The sequence below is a fragment of the Apus apus genome, chromosome 1 (genome assembly GCF_020740795.1).
Source record: "Apus apus isolate bApuApu2 chromosome 1, bApuApu2.pri.cur, whole genome shotgun sequence".
In the NCBI taxonomy this organism is placed as follows: Eukaryota; Metazoa; Chordata; class Aves; order Apodiformes; family Apodidae; genus Apus; species Apus apus.
In genome coordinates, this window is record NC_067282.1 from 65635831 (window position 1) to 65657653 (window position 21823).

Here is a 21823-nt window from a genome sequence, read left to right on the forward strand (position 1 = left end):
ATATAAAAAATAATCCAGGTATTAATATTAATACTTAACTGTATTACATTACATGTAACATTTAATAGAAAATAATATTTACGCCATAGTAATAAATCCTGCATCTGTATGTGGGTGTACACCCTTGTTGGTATTGCTGTATTCCCCAGCCTGATTTTTGTGCTTGCTGCAGTGTCTCGCAATGACTGTAGAGGCCACAAGGTATTCTGTATGTTCTATCTTTTATCAACCAGATCCACATTCAAACTAGCTTGATCAAGTTCCAGAAAGAAACAGAATCTGGTGGTGATAATAAATTTGTTACATGCCAGAGGAGTCATGTCCAACCAGCTGCAGAGCAAGGTACAGAAATGCAGATATGATGCAAATCAGTGGTTTTGCTGCTAATGGAGTGCACTAGGAAAAGCGCTTGTTCCTGCTGATTTAAATAAGGTTTAGTCTTCCTGAGTCCTTGATCCTAAGCAGGTGATTTGTCTTAAGGTCAGCTCTTATGGAGGTAAAGCATGACTACAAGAGCTACCACCACTAATCCTAGTAATTAGCATTGGATCAAAACCTGAAGTAACAGCAAAGAGCAGAAAATAAATATAGCATTAGTTTAACAGTGTGGGCAAACCTATGCTTCTGATGAACAAGGTGAGCTTGGAAGGTCAAGGAAAATGAGAATGCCTTCAGTGTGATTAGGCTGGATGTGTTCAAATGCAAACTGCAGTATGGATGATTACTTATCTTGTCCAATACAGGGGCTCATTTCAATACTCTGGTATGCTTAAATGCTAAACTTACAACAAGGACAGTCAAGAGAGCCTGTCACTGACAGATAATACTTTCTTAAAATGCTTGAATGTGCTGTTGCCTCTCAGGTGTCCAGTGCCATATCTGGTTCTTCTGACTGGCCAAGCTGCAAATTTTGATCTTTTCCAAGTAAGACTCTTTTGATAGAAACAAAAAATCTGGAATAAATATAAACAAGGGTTATTAAATGGCATAAACATTGAACGTGTTATTAAGATGAAATTTTTCAGTTTAGGCCCCTTCCTTATAGCAAAATGGGTACATAACTTCCTTTGGTTTCAGATGGGTACCTCTGAGGATGCTGCAGTCACTCTAGAATGTTCCAGAGGCAGCAGAGTGACTTTTCACCAAAACAATTGTCCTCTATCTTGTTCTGGAAAATTTTCAAGTATTAAAAAGAACCCAGGCTCAAATGTTGATTTTGCTGCCTATTTAAAGCACTAAGGTCCACTAGAGTTTAGCATTATTAGTAGCAAGAATCCTGTTGGCCTCCACTAGCAACTGCACAGTTGCCTATCCAACACATTCTTCAACTTCATCAGACACTTTCAGGCCCAGTTACTGACAACAAAGCTTATTGACTCCGCTTAGCTTGGAAAATTGGTTCCTTTTATACTGGATTAATTATTATACATGACAGTAACAACATAATCAAAAGATTAAAATACTTGGGCTGGGCCTGATAATATGGCAGGAATTGGTTCCACAGCTGGGGTCCACTTATTAACTTGTGCGTGGCTGCAACTGTAGATATCACTTCGAAGCCTAAAGAAAGAAGTCACTTCCTAGCCTGCACAAGGCTCAAAATGGTGACAGCCACGGGTTTCCAAAGTGCTTTGCCAACATGGTAACTATCACCATCACCATTTTTTAATTCACAAAGGGCCAGACAGAAAACTTGGTGTTCTGGTTGCCGTTTTTTGGCCTCTGGTTCACAGTGAGATTTACGTTTCTGCTGCTTCACTGGTGGCTAGCAGCTGTCCACACAGCACTGAAGGTACCACTGCTCTTGCGTTTGCTTTAGCCTGTTAAGCTCCAGAGGCTGGCCACAGCATCTGTACCAGCCACAGCGTCCTTGGGCTTCTTTTGGCCAGGCTCCAGCGCAGTGCACCATGAAGGCTGGATGCAAGGAATTCTCATGCAACGTGCCTGTACGACTAGTTCAGCCTGATCAACAAGACCGCCTGTAGGACGCCGTTTATTCTGATTCCTCGCCCCCGAAAGACGTGATTTCCTTGTGCTCTGCCCTCAAACTGCCCGTTCCCAGTGGGCCAATCGATTCCGGTGACCGGACACAAGAGGAGATAGCGCGGGAGGGTTTTTGTGCCGGGAGGGGTGACAGACGCACACCTTTCAGGGCCAGGCGACAAAACCGGTCCTTCGTGTTACACCATCTGATCCTCACCACACTGGAAGATGTGTCCCGGGCACCTGAGTGTTCAAAGAGCTGTAAAATGGGGTGGCTCTGCTTCGGTGTTGACCTTTCTTCCAGGTACCGCCCAGAGCGCTCTCCTTCATTTTTTTGCAGGGTTCGGGAAGCGCTACCTCTGGGCTGTAACACTGCGATGCAGCCCCGAAAAGGAGTCACTGAAGTTAAAACAGACCCATCGACAGTCCGTGTTGGTTTTTTTTTTGTGAGATTTCGGGGTATTTGGGAGGTCCTGCGGGTGCAGAAAAGCCGCGTTTTCAGCCTTCCTTCTTCAGACACACGAGTGTTAGGAGCCCATCAGAGACATTTTCAACAGGAAAAGAAACACGGCGCGCACACGTGTGAAGAACAGGCGAGGCCGGCTGCCAGCCCCGCCGGCAGGAACCGGCCCCCGCCAGCCAGCGGGGCGCGGGTGCCCGCGGCGGGAAGGCGGGGGACGGGGCGGGCCAGCGAGGCCGGGGGCCGAGGCCGAGCGGAGGCAGCACCTCCCGCCGGCGGAGGCGAGGCGGGGAGGGAGAGGCGGGGAGCGCAGCCCGCCCTCCATCCCTCCCTCCCTCCCGCCCGCCTCCGGGCGGCCGGGTGCGGCGCTGCGTCTCCTCGGAGCCGAGCCGGGCCGAGCCGAGCCGTCCCCGCGGCGGCCTGCACCTTCCTCTTCTTCCCGGCGGCGGGACTGCGGGCCCGGCCGAGGCCGAGGCCTGCCCGCGGCGGGGCGAAATGGAGGTGGCAGCGGCGGCGGGGCCGGGCGGCGGCAGCGGGCGCTGAGCGGGGGCGGGAAGGAGCCGCCGCTGCCGCTGCCGCCGCCCGCAGCCGGGCCGGGGGAGGGGGGGATGCAGCAGCAGCAGCAGCCGGGGCCGCCGGAGCGGGCCGGCCGCGCCGCCGAGTGACGCGGGCCGCCGTTCCGCGGGGGCCGAGGCTGCGGGGAGCGGCACCGCGGGGCCGGTAAGCCGGGGAGGGGACGCTGCGGAGGAGGCCAGGGTGGCCCGGGGCGGGGCCGGGGCTGCGGGAGGAGGCCTGGCGGCGGGTGGCCTCGGGGAGAGGCTCCTCCGGTCGGGCGGGGACGCCGGGCGGCGCCGCCGGCGTCTCGTCGTCTCGCTGCCTGCCGGGGTGAGGGGGAGCTCGCCCCGCTTCCTCCTCCGGAACGGGAAGGGTTTGCGGTCGTTCACCCGGCGTTTGGGCTGGGGAGTGGGCTTTGCCTCGGCTGCTCCCGAGCCGCTCGGACCGCAGCCGTCTCCCGTCTTCCTGACGGGGGACTCCGCTGTTTTGTATCCTTCCCTCGGGGCAGCGAACGGGGCCGGGGAAAGAGCTGCCGCGCCCGGCTGTGAAGAGCAAGCGGTGCCCGGGGGAGCTGGACCCGGTGTCTGCCGGACGGGGCCGGGATGCGCTGGGCGGGGAGGCAGGTCCCCCTGCCCGGCCTGGGGGGCTGTGGAGCTGGTGCACCCCGAGCCTGCCCCGGGCTGGGCTGCTTTGCCCGGCTGCTCCAAGGGGCTGCTGCTCCGGGGGTTGGTTTCCTTCCCGACAGGTGGGTTGTGTGTGTGCCTAGGGAAGGGCTCCGCTCTCCAGCGGCAGCGGGAAGAGCAGAGCGGAGACGATAGGCCCGGTCCTGCCGTCGGGGCGCGGGAAAAGCCGTAGCAAAGAGCCAGCTTTCCTATGCTTGTTGTAACGCATGACATGGAGCAGCACCACGCAGCTTGCCAAAGAAGTGTGTGATAGATGTTCGTGCAGATTTTGTATAGCGAGTGTGGTAGATGATCCAGATCACTTTAAGGTAACAATAAAGGAGGCCTTGATTAAAATGGATTAGTTATCCTAACTAGGTGTTGTTGGGCCTTTGTTACCGGTATAATTGCAAATTAGTCATATGCTGATGGGCAGAGCAGGATCTGTGCTCTGAGTCTTAACGTTATTTAAATCTCCTGCGTATTGTCCCATCATTTCCAAGAAGACATCAGTCTCCTGCAAAGCAGGAGTGGTTTTTTCAGGTAACACCTTACTCACAGGCGATGGGTTAAGTGTGCTGCCCTTTGTGTCCTGATATTTGGGTTGTGTTTGTGTGTGCAATCCCATTTTTTCTCATGCAAGACTGGCAGCTGGCTGATCTGAGGGTTGCATGACCATTTATTTATCTTTGGGATAAGTATCCCAGGGAGGGAAGGATAGAGGAATGGCTGGAGAGGGGTTTTGGTGATCATCTGCTCCTAAAAAGTGTAGAATTGCGATAAGAGGGAGAAAGAACAACCTGAAAAATCACTGCCTGTTTCCTTATGAGAACACGGACAAAACCTTCAACAGCTTTCTTGTTTTTTCTGTCTGTAAAGAAAAAAAAGTTTTAGGCGAGAGGAAGTAAAAGACACGTTTGGAAGCTGAAGGAAACTATTAAAGAGAAAAAAACAGAAGCCAGTACATGTATTCACTAGAAAATAAGTAACAGGAGAGGTGATAGAAGAGCAGCAAGATCAGAGGATAGAGCAGGAAGTGTAATTACCCTATGTGAAAACAAAAAAAATATTAAAGAAGAAGGTAGAGAAAGGGAAACAACATAAACACGTTCTTTTAAAAAATTTACTGGTCATTGCATTTAAGTGAGCATACTGATTCAGTTAGTCCTGTATATAATTTTGAACAGTCCTGCTTTTTGAGATGGGTTTCGAGCTGCTGATCTAGATACAGTTTTGTTTAGGATGCTAGAAGTAAGTAAGAGTGCCAGCCATTGTGATTATGTTGTGATGAATCTGCTGACAAGACTCTTACATTGGTGAGTATAGTTGCAGATTGCTGCGTGCATGAAAAAGGAGTAGGCAAAACTGCTTAATATTTTCCTCTCAGCTTCGATGTATTGAAGGGTAATACGGGTTGTTGTTGGGGGTTCGACTGCAATTCCAACACCTTTCTGGTCTCTTGAGTCCAGTTCTTGAGGTGAGTAGCACAGTACTTATAGGTGTCCTTGGCTGAAATGTTTTTCTCCAATCCCTGGAGCACAGGATCGGGCAGTGGGGTCCTCTGAGCTAACCACTTTTCATGTCAGAGCAGGTGGAAACTGCTTTCCCCATGTAATTTACGACAACAACTTAGAGGTCCAATACATAAATTACGTAAGGGGGTATATAGGTCAATAATCCTTACTGAATGGGGTGCATCCATTGCCATTATAAAAGTGGGCAGACTAGCAGGGATACTATGATTGTTGGAGGCCATTTCTACCATTCTTTATTGTAGAACCAAAGATACTAGGTTAGACAGAAATGTCTGGCCCAGACCATTTGTCATGTCGGTGAAAAGCCTGCAGCTGGTGGTTAGAAAGAGGTTGTCCATCTTCAGAATGTCCTCTGCAAGCTTCTGCTAGCCTTCTGCCTTGAAGACAGGTTCTGTTGTATTTTGAATGTTGAGTGGTTCTCAGTTTTAGCAGAGCTACCCAGAAAGTAAAAATGTTGTTGCTGTATTTTGTGTCCTGACATCTATTTTGCATTTGTCTCATTTGTGACAGTTGGAAAATTTTCCAAATTATTGTGATGTCTGAAAGCAAAGTTGATAAATTTCAACGCTCTAAGTGGGAGATGATGGATGTTGTGGCAGACTGAAAAATGAGGAACTTTGAGACCTGGTGGTTTGCAGCATGAAGCTTAGGGCAAGTTTTGCACGAGTGCAATGGCAGGATTTTTACCAGTATTTTTAGGAGAAGTACTTAAAAATTAAATCCCAAAAGAAGGAAAAAAAGGACTTTAAGAAGCCAAACTGAAAAATACTGCACTGAGAAAATAAAAGTAGGCCTGAACACTGCCATCCTAGCTAAAAATTATTAATTCCTTCATTTATTTATTTATTTTTAATTTGAGATATTCTATTCTTTGCCTCCTCTTAACCATTTAACATACATCCTTAGGGTCCCAAATCTGTTTTGAAGTGCACAGGCTTTCAACATACCCTCAAGACAGTTTCAACTCTGTCAGCTACAGTGAGAACCCTGCCTGGAAACATTTGCATTGCTAGAACGCAAAAGCTAGGTGGAAAAGTCATCAGCACTTGTAGTAGTAGTCATGATGGACCTGCTGACCCAATGTAAAAACCAGGCTCACTTCTGTTACTGAAGCTTTGGGGAAACAAAAAAAAGGTGGAATACTGGTATAGACTTATGTGGGGAAGATGTTTCCCACAACTGGTATCATAGAATCATAGGGGTTGGAAATGACCTCTGAAGATCATCGAGTCCAGCCCTCCTGCCAGAGCAGGAACACCCAGGTCAGATCATGCAGGAACGCATCCAGATGGGTCTTCAAAGTCTCCAGAGAAGTAGACTCCACAACCTCTCTGGGCAGCCTGTTCTAGAGCTCCATCAGCCTCACAGCAAAGAAGTTTGCTTCTGTACAAAGTCTGCTTTGAAGTATTGACTAGCATGCTTTTAGCATCTCTCTTATTCCTTGGCTATTCACTCAGGTGACTGTATAGAAAGCGCGATCACAAACCGTGCAGGTGTGACTCTCATTGAAGTTGCATGTGGCCACTCTAGGACTGAGCTTGATACTGTCAATAGTTACATGGATGTTTTTTGTTTTTTGTTCTTCCCAAGGCTACAACTACAAACATTACAGGATTGCTGAGAGGATCTCATTGTATGAGATTTTTGTTAGATCCTCTTTTGTCAGGTGTTTTGGAGGAACACTGAACCAAAAGGAAGTGAAAAGGAAGCATTCATTTAGGTGTGAGCTTTTTAGCACCTGACTTAGGGCCCTCAGGTGTCTTATCTCTCCAGCAACAACTGAGACAATGGCACTCTATTTTTCCAGGAGAAATACTCCAGCCTGAGGAGTCTCACGCTTTGGTAGGCAGGCAGTGATGTTTCTGTTAGTTTTTTGTTGTTTGGTTGTGTTGGGTTCTTTTTTTTCAAGTTATGGAAGCTTAAGTTTTTCAGTGGAGCTTTCACAAATACTTGATATCAGCCCCAATGCTTCACTGGATGTATTGTCCACCAGAAGCTGGAGATTCACTGAAAGGTGTAGCTTAAAATTTTACACTTACCCTAACGGCAGGGGGCTTAATTGTCTTTTTAAAATTGGTTTCCTTATATTGCATCTTAGCTTTTAACCATAAAAATAATTTATTAGGCTTACAATTCCTAAAATCAAGCTCAGAAGTGCTCAGAGCACTCCAGCAAGCTTATAAACTGCTTGGCAGGGCAGACACAGCGTGTTTGTAGTACTGCCCAGTATCCTCATCTTCACTCTGCTTGGATTCAGTCAGTGCCTGTGGCTTCTTTGCACATTAAATCTGTGGTGTCGATTGTTTGGGTAACTCTTCCTGCATCCCTGGGGAAGTCTCCCATCTTTAAGGCTTACCTTCAGGGATGCAGCTACAGGTAGTAGGCACTGCTGCCAAGAACCTTTTTTACTATTTATGTGGATAGTTTCTGAGCGTGATGGAAATAATAAAAAAAAAGTCTTATGGAAGCTATGGTTGATACTTTGCTGGCAATAAAAATGACAAAAAATGCCAAGATAAAGAGACATTGATATCTTTATTTAGTCAGGCGTGGTAGCTTCTAACCTGTAATTCATGTGGACTGGGCAGGGGAGGAGTTGGTGTTGAATGTCATGAGCTGACTTGGGATAACTAAGAATACTGTTAATGTTACAGTTTGGTCAATCTGCTGAGGAGCTACCACTGAGAGAGGAGCTTTCTTCTTCATTTTCCCTTCTTTTCCTACAATGAGCCATCTCACAAAGTTAAATTGAGATATAAACTACACTTCTGAAAAATAGGTTTTCTGGTCTGGATCCCCAGGCAGTTGGAGAGACAGTGCTCTCACCAGTGCTAGAAGGGAAGTGGAAGTGTGTAGGGGGGGGGTGGAGAAGGAGGAATCAAGTCTCCCTTTGATAGCAGCTGGCAGTTGCATTGCCTCAGCCTTAGCATTGGTTAAAAAATCAGCCAAAAGGACAAAATGTAAGAAGTGAAATCTACTGCTATATTTTATGACACACATATGTATTAGAGTTTTGTCATTTTGGTTATGGAAAGTATTTTTCTAAACTGAAACAAAAATAATTAATGTGTCAACCTTTTTCCTCTTTCAAACAGGAAGCAACAACTTTATATGGCTCATGTCTGACAACATGCACCACCAGTGGCTGCTGCTAGCTGCATGCTTTTGGGTGATATTCATGTTCATGGTTGCTAGCAAGTTTATCACATTAACTTTCAAAGACCCAGATGGTAAGTTCAACTTTGATGTGAAACAGAAAATTGAATAGTGCTTCACTCAAACATTCTTTCTGTGCAAAGTAGTTCTAGGCATGTTACCTCTCCTTCAGCAGGACTGAGAACAGAACAACTAAATTTCTAGAAGTGACAGTGCTGATACTCAGTTTCTGCTTTTCTTTTTAGAAGTCTGCAAAACTATCATTTTGTCCTTTTTTTTTTTGGTGGTGATTGGAGGGCATCAGGCTTGGCAGTACCATCTTGTGAGATCTGCTTTTTCAAATACATTCAGCTTCAGTAGCTTGATCTACTGGGAGCGGAAGTTAAAGTTCAAACCAGTGGAGCACAATTATCTCTTTAAAGACAGAATTAGAGAGTTCATTTCACACAAAAACAGTTTCTGTCCTATTGTGACTGTTTGTCCCATGGTTGCAGTATTATGTAAAAGTTGCAGGAAGTCTTATTTCACTTAGCCTAGCCACCTCTGCCCTGCTTCTTGCATTTAGTTTTATGCTCTGCTGTTTGACTGACAAACAGCTTACAGGCTTTTGCTTAGCTTAAATAGCCCAGATGGTATTAAGCTGATGAGGAATTTAAGCCATTTGATGACACTACCACACAGCATGTTACAGTTTTTTGTCTGCTGAAAAGCTACTGTTACAAAGGCATCCTACTGAGAGTTTAGGGTGAAGGTGATGACATGGCATACAGTCCTAAGAGATCTGTATTTCTGCATCTTCCCAAGATATGCAAAAAATGTGTAGCTTTTGAAGCACTGACATCACTAGTGCCATTTGTTTCCATGACTTGATAGCAGATAAATATATGATTAGGTGTACCTTTTTAAATAGTGCCTTTCCCTGTGGAGATTTATTCAGCAAGTCTTAGAGATGAAAACTGTAGGTTAACTTAGCTTTCCTTGTTCCCAGCTGTTTTGAGCCCCAGTATATCTGCAAATAAGCAGGTCTTAGGTAGTTAAATCTTCCTGTATTTCTAGTTTCCCAGCTCAGATATTCTTTGAGTGGTTCTTTTAATCAGAATTTTTGAGGAGGATTAAAATGTAGTTTTTTAAAGAATACTAGAGTACACTCTTTGATTTTACCTGCATTTTATCATCTTGGCTTGCCATTTTTCTCTTTCTCTTTTTTTTTTGTCTATTCTGAATTGTCCTTCCCCTTTGAACAGTTCTCCAAGCAAAAGATTGTGTTATTTCTTAAGTTCCGGTCCTGCAAATGCTTGACTGTGGTTAAGTGTATGTATGTGTTGGAGATACCAGTGTTTGTACTGGGAGTAATGAAGGGAAGTAATTTGAATATACCAACAGAATTTTGGAGAAAGTCTGAACAAGATGATAAATCCTGGAGGAGCTTTTCTAGAATGAATAAAATATTACTTGTCAGAAGTCTTCCTTCTTGGATATGTATGATTAGCAGCTAGAACAAAACCAGCATATTCTCAAGGAATTAATGTGCTTTTGTTGAAGTCTTTGACTTTGGGTGCATGAGGAATAGGAACTTCTTAATGAGAAGGAGCAAGTTTCTGTCCATCATCTCTAGTGGCATCTGCAGGCACACTTTCACCCAGTGATAATGGATGAGATTTTAACTGCTCTTTCACCAAGTCATTTTACCTGGATTTTACAACAGTGTACTGTGAAGTAAACCTGTGGACAACAATATTTACTGTAGCTGATTGCTTGGATGCTCACAGTGTTTCCGGCCCGAACTTGCTTTTCCATGCATACCCTTTGTTAAGTCCAGTGTAGGCTGAGTAGAGTGCTCCCTTAAGAAAAGGATATAGTACAGATTTTCTCAACCATAGAACAGTAAGGCACTGTGGATGCAGATGAAGAAATATTATTTGTAGAAGAAACTATATGAAGGGGAAAGTAGTCCAATGTGAATGGGAAAAAAATTCCAGGGAGAAATCTAGTCCTTTTTGCTTTGTGATTAGGGAAGACTGCTTCAAATTATTTTTTATCTTTCTGCACCATGTGAAGATACAGCCTTGTTTTATTTTTCAGTTTTCCTGCAGCATACCAATTGTAAAAGATGCAGAGGGTTCTTCCTTTACATAGTTTAATTTGGTCTCAAACTATTAGCAGCCCTAAAATAATCTAAAAAGAACAAGACTAACAGCTGAGTTTGTTCATTTGTTATGGCAGTCTAAGGAAGGCCATCAGTCCAGTAAAAAAGGAAGAAGGGATCTTGTATTTATTCCTTGTTAGAGGTGTTTAAGAGCACCAAAGAAATACAAGGTCATCCTTACTGACACTTTTCTTCTGGTAATGTCTAAGAGTTTACAACAGAAGGAACCTATCTGCTAATATTGAGGGGAGGGAAAAGCCTGATAGATTAAGTTTTTCATTTGGACATGCTTTGGGAAGTTTATTGGGGAAAAAAATTTTCATACTGTCAAGTCCATATAGGTATATTCAATTGTCCACCAGTTCTGAAGTTGGATTTAAAATTTCTATGTCTTTGCACAGTTTGTTTTTAAAAGACCAGAATAAAAGATAGTGGACATTTCTTTGATAAAACCCAACTGAAGTTGCATCCAGAATTCTCATAGAATACATCCTTTAAAGTGTTCATAGTCTGTCTCATGTCTTGTGTAGTACCTTCTCATTTGGAAACAAATCCTAATGTTTTGTAAGTGTAATACAGAAAACGATGTTCAGCTGTGTTAGTTGTAAAGCAGAAATAGTTGCCTTCCCCTCACCCTCTGTGATGCTCTTCTTTCTTCCTTCTTTAGGCTACAGTGCCAAGCAAGAGTCACTGATACTGACAGCTGTGACAAAAGTGGAGGAGGTACATGTGCCAGAGGAAAAACATTGGCCTGAAGAACTCCAGGTGCATACTGTTGAGATTAGGGTTACATGTAATAAAGGGTGGGAGAAAATAAAAGATGAAGTAAGGGCTCCCTGTTGTTAAAAGGACTTGCTAGACAGGAATTATTTACTCAGACTGTTCTATTTAGAGCCAACAGAATTCATTTTAGCTTCACAAAGCTAGTTTTTATAGTAACCTGCTGTCTTGTTCAATCTGAATGATTCAACTTAATGTGTTTCAATTTCTAGGAGAAAATTGTTACAGTACTCCTTTATCAAGTCAGGACAGTCATTTTTGCTAGCCTTTTTAATATAATGGCCCAATTTTGGATTATTTTTATTCTGCCTTGCCATAGCCATCAGGTTTGTGGTTCTTGAGGTCAAACCGGTGTCTAGTCTATTCTCTTAGTTCTCTGCCCAATCTCTCTGATTCTTTTTGTCAGTTTCCATTTCATTTTTATGTTTTGTGGTCTTTGTGCTCCACATCTCAGCTTTTCCCAAAGTAGAACATGAACACAAGAGTACTTATTACCAGTCAGACATATCAAACAGTTCATCCATTTCTGGGGGCTGCTGCTCATTGTGAATATTTTTGTCCACCTAATTTTGTTGCAGCTTGCATAAATGAAACAATGGATGCCTACAGGTGTTAGAAAACAACACAGAACTTTTACCCTAAATTCTTCTTTCCCAGCCAGATGGATCAGCATCCCTAAGCTCAGTCTTCTCAGAAATTAAACTTTAATTTCTGTTGAAATTCCTGTCCCAACCCCTCAGAAGGTCTTTTACTTGCTGCTAAAGCTTTGTGGGAGATCCAGTATTTGGTCAAGGCATGTTGTATCCACACAGTTAAGACCCTGCTGCTCTGAAGCAGACTTAAATTGTTTTATGGAAGAGCTCTTACTACTGTCTCCTACTACATAATGACTTAAGCGTCGAACCAACGTGTACAACAGCAGCATAGGAAGGAAACTGTGTGCTACTCCTTTAGTTAACACATAGCAATGTTTTAATTGTGAATGTGGGAGTCATTAGGAGGCATAGTTTGGGGACTTTTACACTTTAGAATTTGATCTGAAAACTAAATTCTTGCACTCTTTTTTTTTTTTTTTTTTTTTTTCCCCCCTCTCATTTTCTTAAAGCCAACTGGAAAAGCTTTTTCTGGAAATCTGATCCGCCAGCCCCTGGTTCATATGGAAAGACTTGAGCTTCTCAGGAACGTCTGCAGGGACACTGCATTGAGAAATCTCTCTCACACTGCAGTTTCCAAATTCGTCTTGGACCGAATATTTGTATGTGACAAGCACAAGATCCTGTTTTGTCAGACGCCAAAAGTGGGCAACACTCAGTGGAAAAAAGTCTTGATCGTTTTAAATGGTATCTACTCCGCTGTGGCTGTGTGGGTTTCTCTTAGGAGGAGGGAAAAGCAGAATTGGGACAGCACAAAAATGGATTCTTTCTTCTTTTCTGTTCACTGATACTTAATTTTAGCCTTTCAGTCTTCACAGTTGCTTCTAGTCCTTTCAAAACATCTCTTTTAAAGAAAATAAACGTGTTTTTTCTGTGAAAAGATGTATTTTTATCTCTTGGCTCAAAAGTTACTCAAGTCATGAAAAAGTACCCATATACATGTGTTAGGTTGATTAGTTATCTTTGAAGAGGTAGCACCAATTTACAGAATTTGATAGAAGTAAATTGGAAAGTATCACAATTCCCTAAGAAACAGCGATATAAAATTTCTGACTTGAAGCCACTGACTTTTAACTATGGTTTTTTAGCCATAAAGAAAGCTAGTTCAAACTTTGCAGCTGCTGTTGGTCTGTAATGCTGAAATCCTGTGTGTGTGCTATCAGTGAGCCATCACAGGGGTGTTTAAAATACTGAGGTGCTTAAGGTGATAGTTTGGTCAACACAGGTATGTTATAAAAGGCTGTAAGAGAAGGAGTAAACGGACTAGTGTGCTTGAGTAACTATCTGTGAGGTGAACGCTGCCTGCCTATAAGTAGCCTACCATCCTCTTATAGTAGCCTGGTCTGCCAATAAAAATAACTCGTTTCCTCAGGGTTTTCTGCTTTACCACTGTCTGCACACATTAACTTCATCGTATTTAACATAACACACCATGTTTGACATGACACCTTCTTGCCTTTTTGTGCACCAGGGCTGCGAACTTGCTACAAATAGTCAGGTCAGTTGAGGTCCTTCTGTGATTTTGCAGGTGGCATAGCTCACCAAGATGTGGGCAAAACCTGAACACTGTGAACCCAGCTTTCTTGTTACAAGCACCCTGCCAACAGCCAGCTCTGCACTGATGTTTTTAGGTTTTCTGTACCTTGTGTGAGCTGGTTTGCACATCCAGAAGGAAACAGTCACAATTTGGCAAAGGAACTGTGTCTGTCAGCAAAACCTTTGTAGCAAGGAGTGTGTCTTTAAAGCCTTTATTATTAGTTTTGACTTTGATGTATGGATGGAAACTGAAAATCCAGCAAAGATATGCATGCATGTAGGTGTGGGCCTGTGTCTTAAATGTCTATGAAAGCTACACTCCAAGAAGTCCTAAATATGAAATTGTATCAGCACAATAGAAACACTTACAGAATTTAACAGAGATAACATGAAAAGAATAGCTCAGGACAGGCAGGGATGTATTGGCTTTGTTGAGGGGAGGATATCTCATGTCTTACCAGCAGGAAGCCTTTCACCTTGAGCTTCCTAGTTCTGGCATGTTGGATAATGATAGAAAATTGCTTCCTTATAAACACTTGTCTCTTGCCTTGAGCTGCTAGTATCTGCTGCTGAAGACTGCTGCAGACAACCTCTTTCCTTTTTTGGGTAGCTTTGGTAGGCACAGTACCAAAATACATCATTGGAAAACTGAAATTAATAAAATATATCACCACAAAATAAAGGAAAAAAAAAGAAAACAGAGAAGCTAAGTGGTATGGATTATTCACTGCAGTTCTGAACAGAGAAGGCTGTGGAAGCTTTCACCTAAAGAGCTTGTTTTGTATCCCCCTGTTCTTATTGCAGGTTGGTATTCTGAAATGATGCTGTGGTGGGAAGGTTTACTCCTAAAGCCCAAGGGGCCCACATAAGCTATTTCTCAAGGTCACAAAAACTTCCAGGATCAGGATCTTAAAAGAAATGCATCAGAATTTAGTGACATTCTTTTTCTTGTTGGCTTATGTGCTTGCAGAAGTGAATATCTGGAGGCTTTCTTCTGTTAATTTTAGTGCTTTTTAATCTGTGTAGTATTGTATGATTGGAATTTTTGTTTCAGCACAGTCGTTAAAAGAATTTCATGGATCCTGACAGCAAAGTGCTTTTGTGTTGAAGCAGTTCCAAAAGCAGCCCACATCATTTATTTTTTGTTGGTGGTAGAAACTCGGCCAGAAAGCTGGTTCCTTTTTTGGAGTTAATCTTTAAAGTCTTCCCCCACTTGTATGTGTGGGCAGAGGGAAAAGAGAATGGGGACACTGAGATGGGGAGTTAAAGGCTTAGACATAATTGCTGATCAAATTTGTGTAATGTGCTTTTCTGAGAGTTTTGAGGCTATGTGGTCTTGGACCTTGCTGTCACATACCCTAAAGAATTTTAACAGTTTTCAGCTTTGCAGGCAGAGGCTTTCATCATTTAATGGTTTTAAACATAGTAACTGTAAATGCTAAAAATACAGAAAAGAGAAAAATAAAACAAAAAGCTGCCAGCCAGAAGCACATATACTTGCTTGTGCTTGCTGCTTTTTTTTTTTTTTTTTCCCCCTTGAAAGATTCACTTGGTCTCTTTTTGATTTGTCTAGGAGCATTTTCTTCCATAGAAGAGATCCCAGAAAATGTTGTACATGATCATGAGAAGAACGGCCTTCCACGCTTGTCCTCCTTCAGTGACTCTGAAATTAAAAAACGGTAAGTGGTGGTTTCCCACAGTGTGGGAGGGGTTTGGAGTCAGTGCTGTTGTGGACAGTCAAGAGTACAGTTGAAGTCTACATAAGGAATTGAGGGCAACGGGATTTCTGCTCCACCACTTGTATTATGGCACTATTCTGTTATCCTCACAGATGTTCCTGTGACTGCCTCCCTGCTGGCATTGAAGGAGAGCACCAGTGTAATTGGTGATACAGTTAGGTGAACTAACCAACTCACTTAGGCTTTCTGTAGTTCAGTGTGTACCTAGTTGTTACAGTTTACCTTCAGACAGAAAGGTTTCCTTGGAAGGTCCACCCTGGTGCCTTGTACAGTAAATCTTATTGCCTACACATAAGGTTGTCATTGCAAGCAGAATTACTTACTGGGATTGAACTGGATAGGTTTAAAATGTTAGTGCTGCTTAGCATGAGAATATTGTCCATTCAGCTGTACCACTTTATCATCCTGTTCAAGTGCTTCAGGTTCTTTTCAGAGCAGAAAGTGTACTTCTCTGCAGTAGAGCCTTCTAAATTACTCTGGCTAGAATTTTGACTGTGTCTGCTCTCCTCTATACTAGAGCGTATGACATACATAATCCCTGTAAGAGGTGGCAGCATGGGGAGAATAGGACATAAGATAACAGTGGACACGTGAGCTTGTGCTTGCATGGTTGTGTGTATTAAGCTGTCCTAAGGAGTCAGCCCCTTACACATACGGTGTCAGCTATGAGTGGAGCTCAGTCCCAAGTTTTGTTGCATTCAGTGGCACACATACATTTATCACAGCTGTGCCTGTGGAAGTGGGTTTTGTTGCATTCAGTGGCACACATTTATCACAGCTGTGCCTATGGAAGTGGGGTCACTCGATTGTGTAGATCCTGTGCAAGAGAAAATGCTGTCATTTTCTTGAGAACGTGCATCTTTATCCCTTCCAGTGACCAGCCCTGCATAGAAAGTGACTGTTCACCTGGGAGATGAGCCATAGCTAGGGTGTTTGAAGCTGAATGCAGTTATGATTTGGGTTAAGTCAGCCCGCCCAGCACACACATTGTGCTTGAGTTGCATAACATGGGTTTGGTTGGGAATTCTGAAATAAAATATCAGAGAGTTTAGGTGTAGAGAGAGGGATGGTGTGGATGTGTTGATGTAGTTTGCTGTTCTCTAGCTCTGTCTAGCTAGGAGTAAGTCAGGAGAACCTGAAGATTGATACAAAAGCCTGTTGAGGTTGGAAAGAGTCCATCCCCTTACTTCAGTAAGGATTCGGCTCTGAATGTCCTTTCTCATCTATTTACTGAAATAAACTATGTTTTCAGTTTACTCCTCCTACAGATAATCTCTTGACCATAGAATATTACAGCTCAGGAGTATTGCAGTGAAATATGTAATTTTGCTGAAAACTGTGGTTTCCTGAAAATAGTGGTTTTAACCATTATTGAAGCGTGACAAAACATCAAATAAAATACCAGGTTTTTAATTTTTTTTACTTAAGTAGAGATTTGTCTTAACTGCCAGTGAAAAATGGAGCCCTCTATATATTTAGCTGCACCAAACTACTTTTCTGTCTTTGTGTATTTTGCTTTTTGAGTATGGCATTAAAAATACCACATGGCATTAAAAAATCTTTGAGTTTTCAGCATCTTTACAGCATCTTTGGTCTCCTGTTCCTACGGATTGAGATAAACTAAATTCCTCCAGTTGAATAAGATATGAAAACTAGGATGAACTATTGCCATTTTGTCCTGTGTACCGAAACCATTAGTAAAAAGTCTAGTTTCAGTGATGTCCAGTGATAGGACAAGGGACAGTGGGTGCAAACTGGAGCATAGGAGGTTGCACATAAACATCAGAAAAAACCTTCTTTACTGTGAGAGTGACAGAGCACTGGGATAGACTGCCCAGAGAGTTTGTGGAGTCTCCTTCTCTGGAGACATTCAAAACCTGCCTGGACATGTTCCTGTGTGATGTGCTCTAGGTGATCCTGCCCTGGCAGGGGGGTTGGACTGGATGATCTTTCGAGGTCCCTTCCAACCCCTAGGATTCTGTGATTGTGTGTGAAAAGACAGAGATCGTATTTCTAGTCTGATTGATTATAATATTGTTAGGCAAGGCAAGTGGTGTAAGATGCATATTGCTGTGCCTGGGGTCAGTTGATGTGCATTTTATAAGTCTTTGTTAAACACACTTCAGACACTTTGCTTAAACACTTTTCCTGAATCATTACATTTCTTAATTTTTTTCCTTCCTCTGTTTAGACTGAATTTGTACTTCAAGTTTTTTATTGTTCGAGATCCATTTGAAAGACTTATTTCTGCATTTAAAGACAAGTTTGTGCACAACCCTCGGTTTGAACCTTGGTACCGGCATGAAATTGCTCCTGGCATCATTCGCAAATACAGAAAGAACCGCACAGAGACCAAAGGGCTGCAGTTTGAGGATTTTGTGCGCTATCTGGGGGACCCTAATCACCGCTGGCTGGATGTTCAGTTTGGGGACCACATCATCCATTGGGTAACGTACGTGGAGCTCTGCGCCCCCTGTGAAATCACCTATAGTGTGATTGGACACCACGAAACCCTGGAGGACGATGCTCCGTACATCTTGAAGGCAGCCGGCATAGACCACCTGGTGTCGTACCCCACGATTCCACCAGGCATAACAGTGTACAACAGAACAAAAGTAGAGCGGTACTTTTCGGGAATTAGCAAGAGGGACATAAGACGCCTCTACGCCCGGTTTGAAGGCGATTTTAAACTCTTTGGATATAGGGAGCCAGATTTCCTGCTGAACTGACACCTAGGATAAGCTCGGAAGTGTCTCGTCGATTAATTTAAACCTGCGTGAATACCAGCTGCAACACTTGACAGAGCTGAGAATGACCATTTGTCTTCTAGCTTTTTGATGTTGCTCCATTTTTCAGTGAAATATTTGTCATAATGAACAAGTCGGGGCTTATAGTTGTTGTTTGCTGACCATGTTTTCTGTATGTGACATTGCAATCTGTTAGGAATTAAGTCTCTGTTACCTGAAATGCAGAATTCCACTCCTACCCTGTTCCCCTCAGGAAAAAAAGAGGGAGAAGGAATAGGCTATGATCTTTCTCTCCCAGGCAGAATGCCATTTTTAAAATGTTGTGAAGTATTTAGAAAGATGGCAATTTCACTATAGGTTAACTGTGATACGGGTGAACTTCGTGATTCATGCTCATGAGAAGGGCATGCAGTCTTCCATGAGCTTTGAAAAGGAAAGGCCAGTGCAGGACTAAAAATCGATTCAATGCTTGACAAATAAAATAATCTAGGCTGCTGTAATAACAGTAATGCTGATCTAATCCCATTTTTGTTTGTCACGAAATGAACCTTATCAGACAGAAGCTTTAGAGTTGTTAAAAAAGAGACTGGTTCCAGAGTCCAATTGTCTTTGTATTTTTGTCAAGTGTTCACTGTACTTACTACTGCTCTATTGAGCCTCATAATTCTCCTTTGAATTTCAAAATATGATTTAACTCCTGGCTTTGTAAGTTATCTGAGAACACCAGATGCAAATGGAGCATAGAAGAAATATGAAACTCCTAGGGAAAGTTTAAGGAAAAATAATTTAAAATAAATTATTAATTGTATTTGTGGGAGCACATATACAAGTCACAAGATGTTCTCACACAATTTAACTTGTTTTGTCTTCTAACAGTTAAGATAATAGAAGAAGCCACAAAAGCAGGATGTCATATAAAAAAGCTGCTACAGTTACTTCAATTAATGTTCTGCCTTTTTCTTATATCCAGCCTTGCTTGGTGTTCAGTACCTCAGAGAACAGAAAATTTCCCCACACCCCCTCTGAAAATTCATATCCCTACTGCTGAAGGAGACAAGATGAATCCCTTATCCACATTGATTCACTGCCATGGTGTCCTGACTCAAAAATACCCAACCAGTGGGGTGAGTTGGAGACTTGCTGTACTCATTTTATGCATTAAAAAAAAAACCACAAAAAACCCCAAAAACCAGAACCGAATGGATGCAGCCATCATATTTGCCTGTGCTTGCATTACGTGTGAGAAAGAGCAGTTTCTTTTTTGAGTTCACCAGCAATAAAATCAGTGGGCTGCCATCTTAGGCCACGGGGGCAAGAGAGAGAGACCACATATCTGAAATACAGGAATTGCTCTGTCACAGTGAACGTATGAACTGTATTTTTAAAATTTTACTTCCAAAAGATTAATTTTCAGATCAGCGTAATGTTGCTGGCTAGAGATGCTAATGATGGCCAGTGCTATGGAATCTGCTCTTAAATCCAGCCCCAGTATGTTTTTGATAGCTTCCTGTATCAACACAGGGAAGCATCTTGCCCTTCAGAGAAAGGGAAGCTGTGCCAAGCTGACATGGGCTGTAACCGACAAAAAGAAAGCTGGGAGTGATTTCAGAGATATCTCAACAAACTAATTGAAATAAGGAAGAATCATTAACTTTAGCAAGAGAATAGTCCACGGTGGCAAAGCTGGAAGGTGGGATTTTTTTAATTATTTGTTTTTTAAAGCAGCAATTAAAGTGCCCTAACTTGTTAGTTCTTAACCAATGATAAAAAGATGTTAACAGCTCGAGGTTTTTCTGCGGTTTTCTGAATATGGGAACTTCACAAAATGTACTGTTAAATGCATTTTGGAGCTAATGAGCCGATTGATTACCTCTCTGCCGATTTAAAATGTAACTGTGTGAATAATGTATAGTGAATTCAGGCCTTAAAGTTTAATTCTAATAAAGTAGAGTAGTTTTCCTCTGAAAGCATAAGCTACTGATCACACAGAACGCCAATGTATGTTTTTATTTTTCTTGGTAAATTCCTTAATGTATTGGTTGCTTAAAAATTGCCAGGTGGCAAGTGCTACATAAATATTAAGTAATAATATTTTTTTCTAATAGCTTTCTCTGCATTGAGTTCTCTCGGGCATCCAACAGCAAACATGGACAGAGCTATGGACTCATATAGGCATAGGTGTAGACTGCTCTCCCAGCTCTGTGCTTTTCAGACTGGGACTGGAACATTTGTTACCATTTCTTCAGTTCAAATGCAAAGTTTCTTCTTTCAATGATAACCTCCTGAGCTATATTTTCTTACTAGAAATAGGGTTTTTTTCCTCACACGGCTGAAGTAATGGTGGTGTGGCTTTTCCATGACTTGCAGAAACTTGGATAACAGAAAGCCTTTGGTGAGGGTTCTTACGTCAGTCTTGTGCAGGTAGGGTGGCCAGAACATACTGGGCCCTGCTTGTTGTGATTAAATGCTTGTGTTTTGTTTTAGCTTAATTGTACTCTATACTAGGCTTTTACAGATGCAGTCCCAGTGGCATACATGAGTGCATTTGGCTGTTCAGATGTCATTTGCACACTGCTTCCAAACTGCAAGTGATATTTACGTCATATTTTGAGAACCGCTGGCCCAGATTGTTACTCCTCTTTCCTTATTGTTGGTACTGCTTCAGAAAACAAACTTCCATCCTTACTTTGTGTGGATCTTTTTCTTTTTATTGTCTCTCCTCAGCACCTTTTGAATCCTCTGGCTCATTTTAACCACATTTTCTAGGGGAAAATTGAGCTCTAAGGGATAGTGAGTTGCAGTAATCTTTTTGAAAATGAGAGCCCGTGCTCTGTGTTAGCTTTAGGGAAAATACCGAGAGGAAGCTGAGTTTTACTACTTCTTCTCATCATGGAGAGTTTCTCATAGACTCCCTTCCCTAATGCTCAGAGTCTGATCTCAGCTAACAAAGACAAAAATAATGAATTAAAATGTATTCCATGGGTCTCTTCACATTCCTTGTAAAATTAAGGACACTTCTGAAGATCAGCTGACTGGGGTTTATTGAGGTCTTGGTGGTTGTTTTTTTTCTTGTGGTGAAAATAGATCTTTAATTCACTTGCTTGTGAAAGAACTTAAAGGACCATGCTTGTCGTTTTTTTCTTTTAACTTCAGCACATAGTGCATTCTTACTGGTGTGCTTTCTGATCAAGTGCCATGAAGGTGTTTTTCTGTAGTTGAAGTAGATATGCAATTTTTTTAATTTGGGAACTGTTCCTTAAAAGAAGTAGCAATTCTGAAGTGGCCTGAAAAAATACATATTTTTCACAGATAATTATGTTGTTTTCCTAATATTGCTTAGATGCTGCCTTATTTGTACTGAGTGCAACAGCACCCTGCTGCTACCACTTGTCTCTGTCCTCAGATCAAGGAAGCCTTCAGACAGCTCTGGCTTTTGTGTAACATTAATTTTACCTTGAGGTGTTAATAACTTTGTTGGCTGGGAAAGCCACCTTTGATCTTATCTGTGCTCCAGCAAGTTTGCTGAGAAGAGGGTGATTATGTAGGGATTGCTTAGGCTGATCTTCTCAGATGAAAAAGGATGTCTTGTCAGTGTGTCTGCCTGTATCTGAGATCCCTTAATTGACAGAGAGAAGGTGAATGATCTTTTGCTTAATGGCTTTATCGTGATTCACACTAAGCCCCCATCCTGTTATTATGGTGATGTGAAGGGACCTGGAAGGAGGTGTAAATTCAGCATGCACTTATTTTAAATGTGAGGGTGTAAAAGAAACTTGACACAGAAGCTGGGCCCTGAAGATTTACCGCTGCTGATGGCTTGTTACATGTCATCTGCAGAGGCTGGTGCTGTTTCTTTGTGGCCTGCACTTAA

At 42.6% G+C, this 21823-nt stretch overlaps 1 protein-coding gene across 1 annotated transcript; it reads left to right on the forward strand.

Annotated features, from left to right (window-relative positions):
- The first annotated feature begins 3022 nt into the window (after positions 1-3022).
- On the forward strand, positions 3023-19925 carry CHST10 (carbohydrate sulfotransferase 10). The gene is made up of 6 exons (XM_051635491.1): positions 3023-3163; positions 8291-8425; positions 11165-11262; positions 12383-12617; positions 15040-15145; positions 17397-19925. Exons 2-6 carry the CDS (start codon positions 8314-8316, stop codon positions 17932-17934), a joined length of 1089 nt encoding a protein of 362 aa, XP_051491451.1. The 5' UTR covers positions 3023-3163; positions 8291-8313; the 3' UTR covers positions 17935-19925.
- The last annotated feature ends 1898 nt before the right edge of the window (positions 19926-21823 follow it).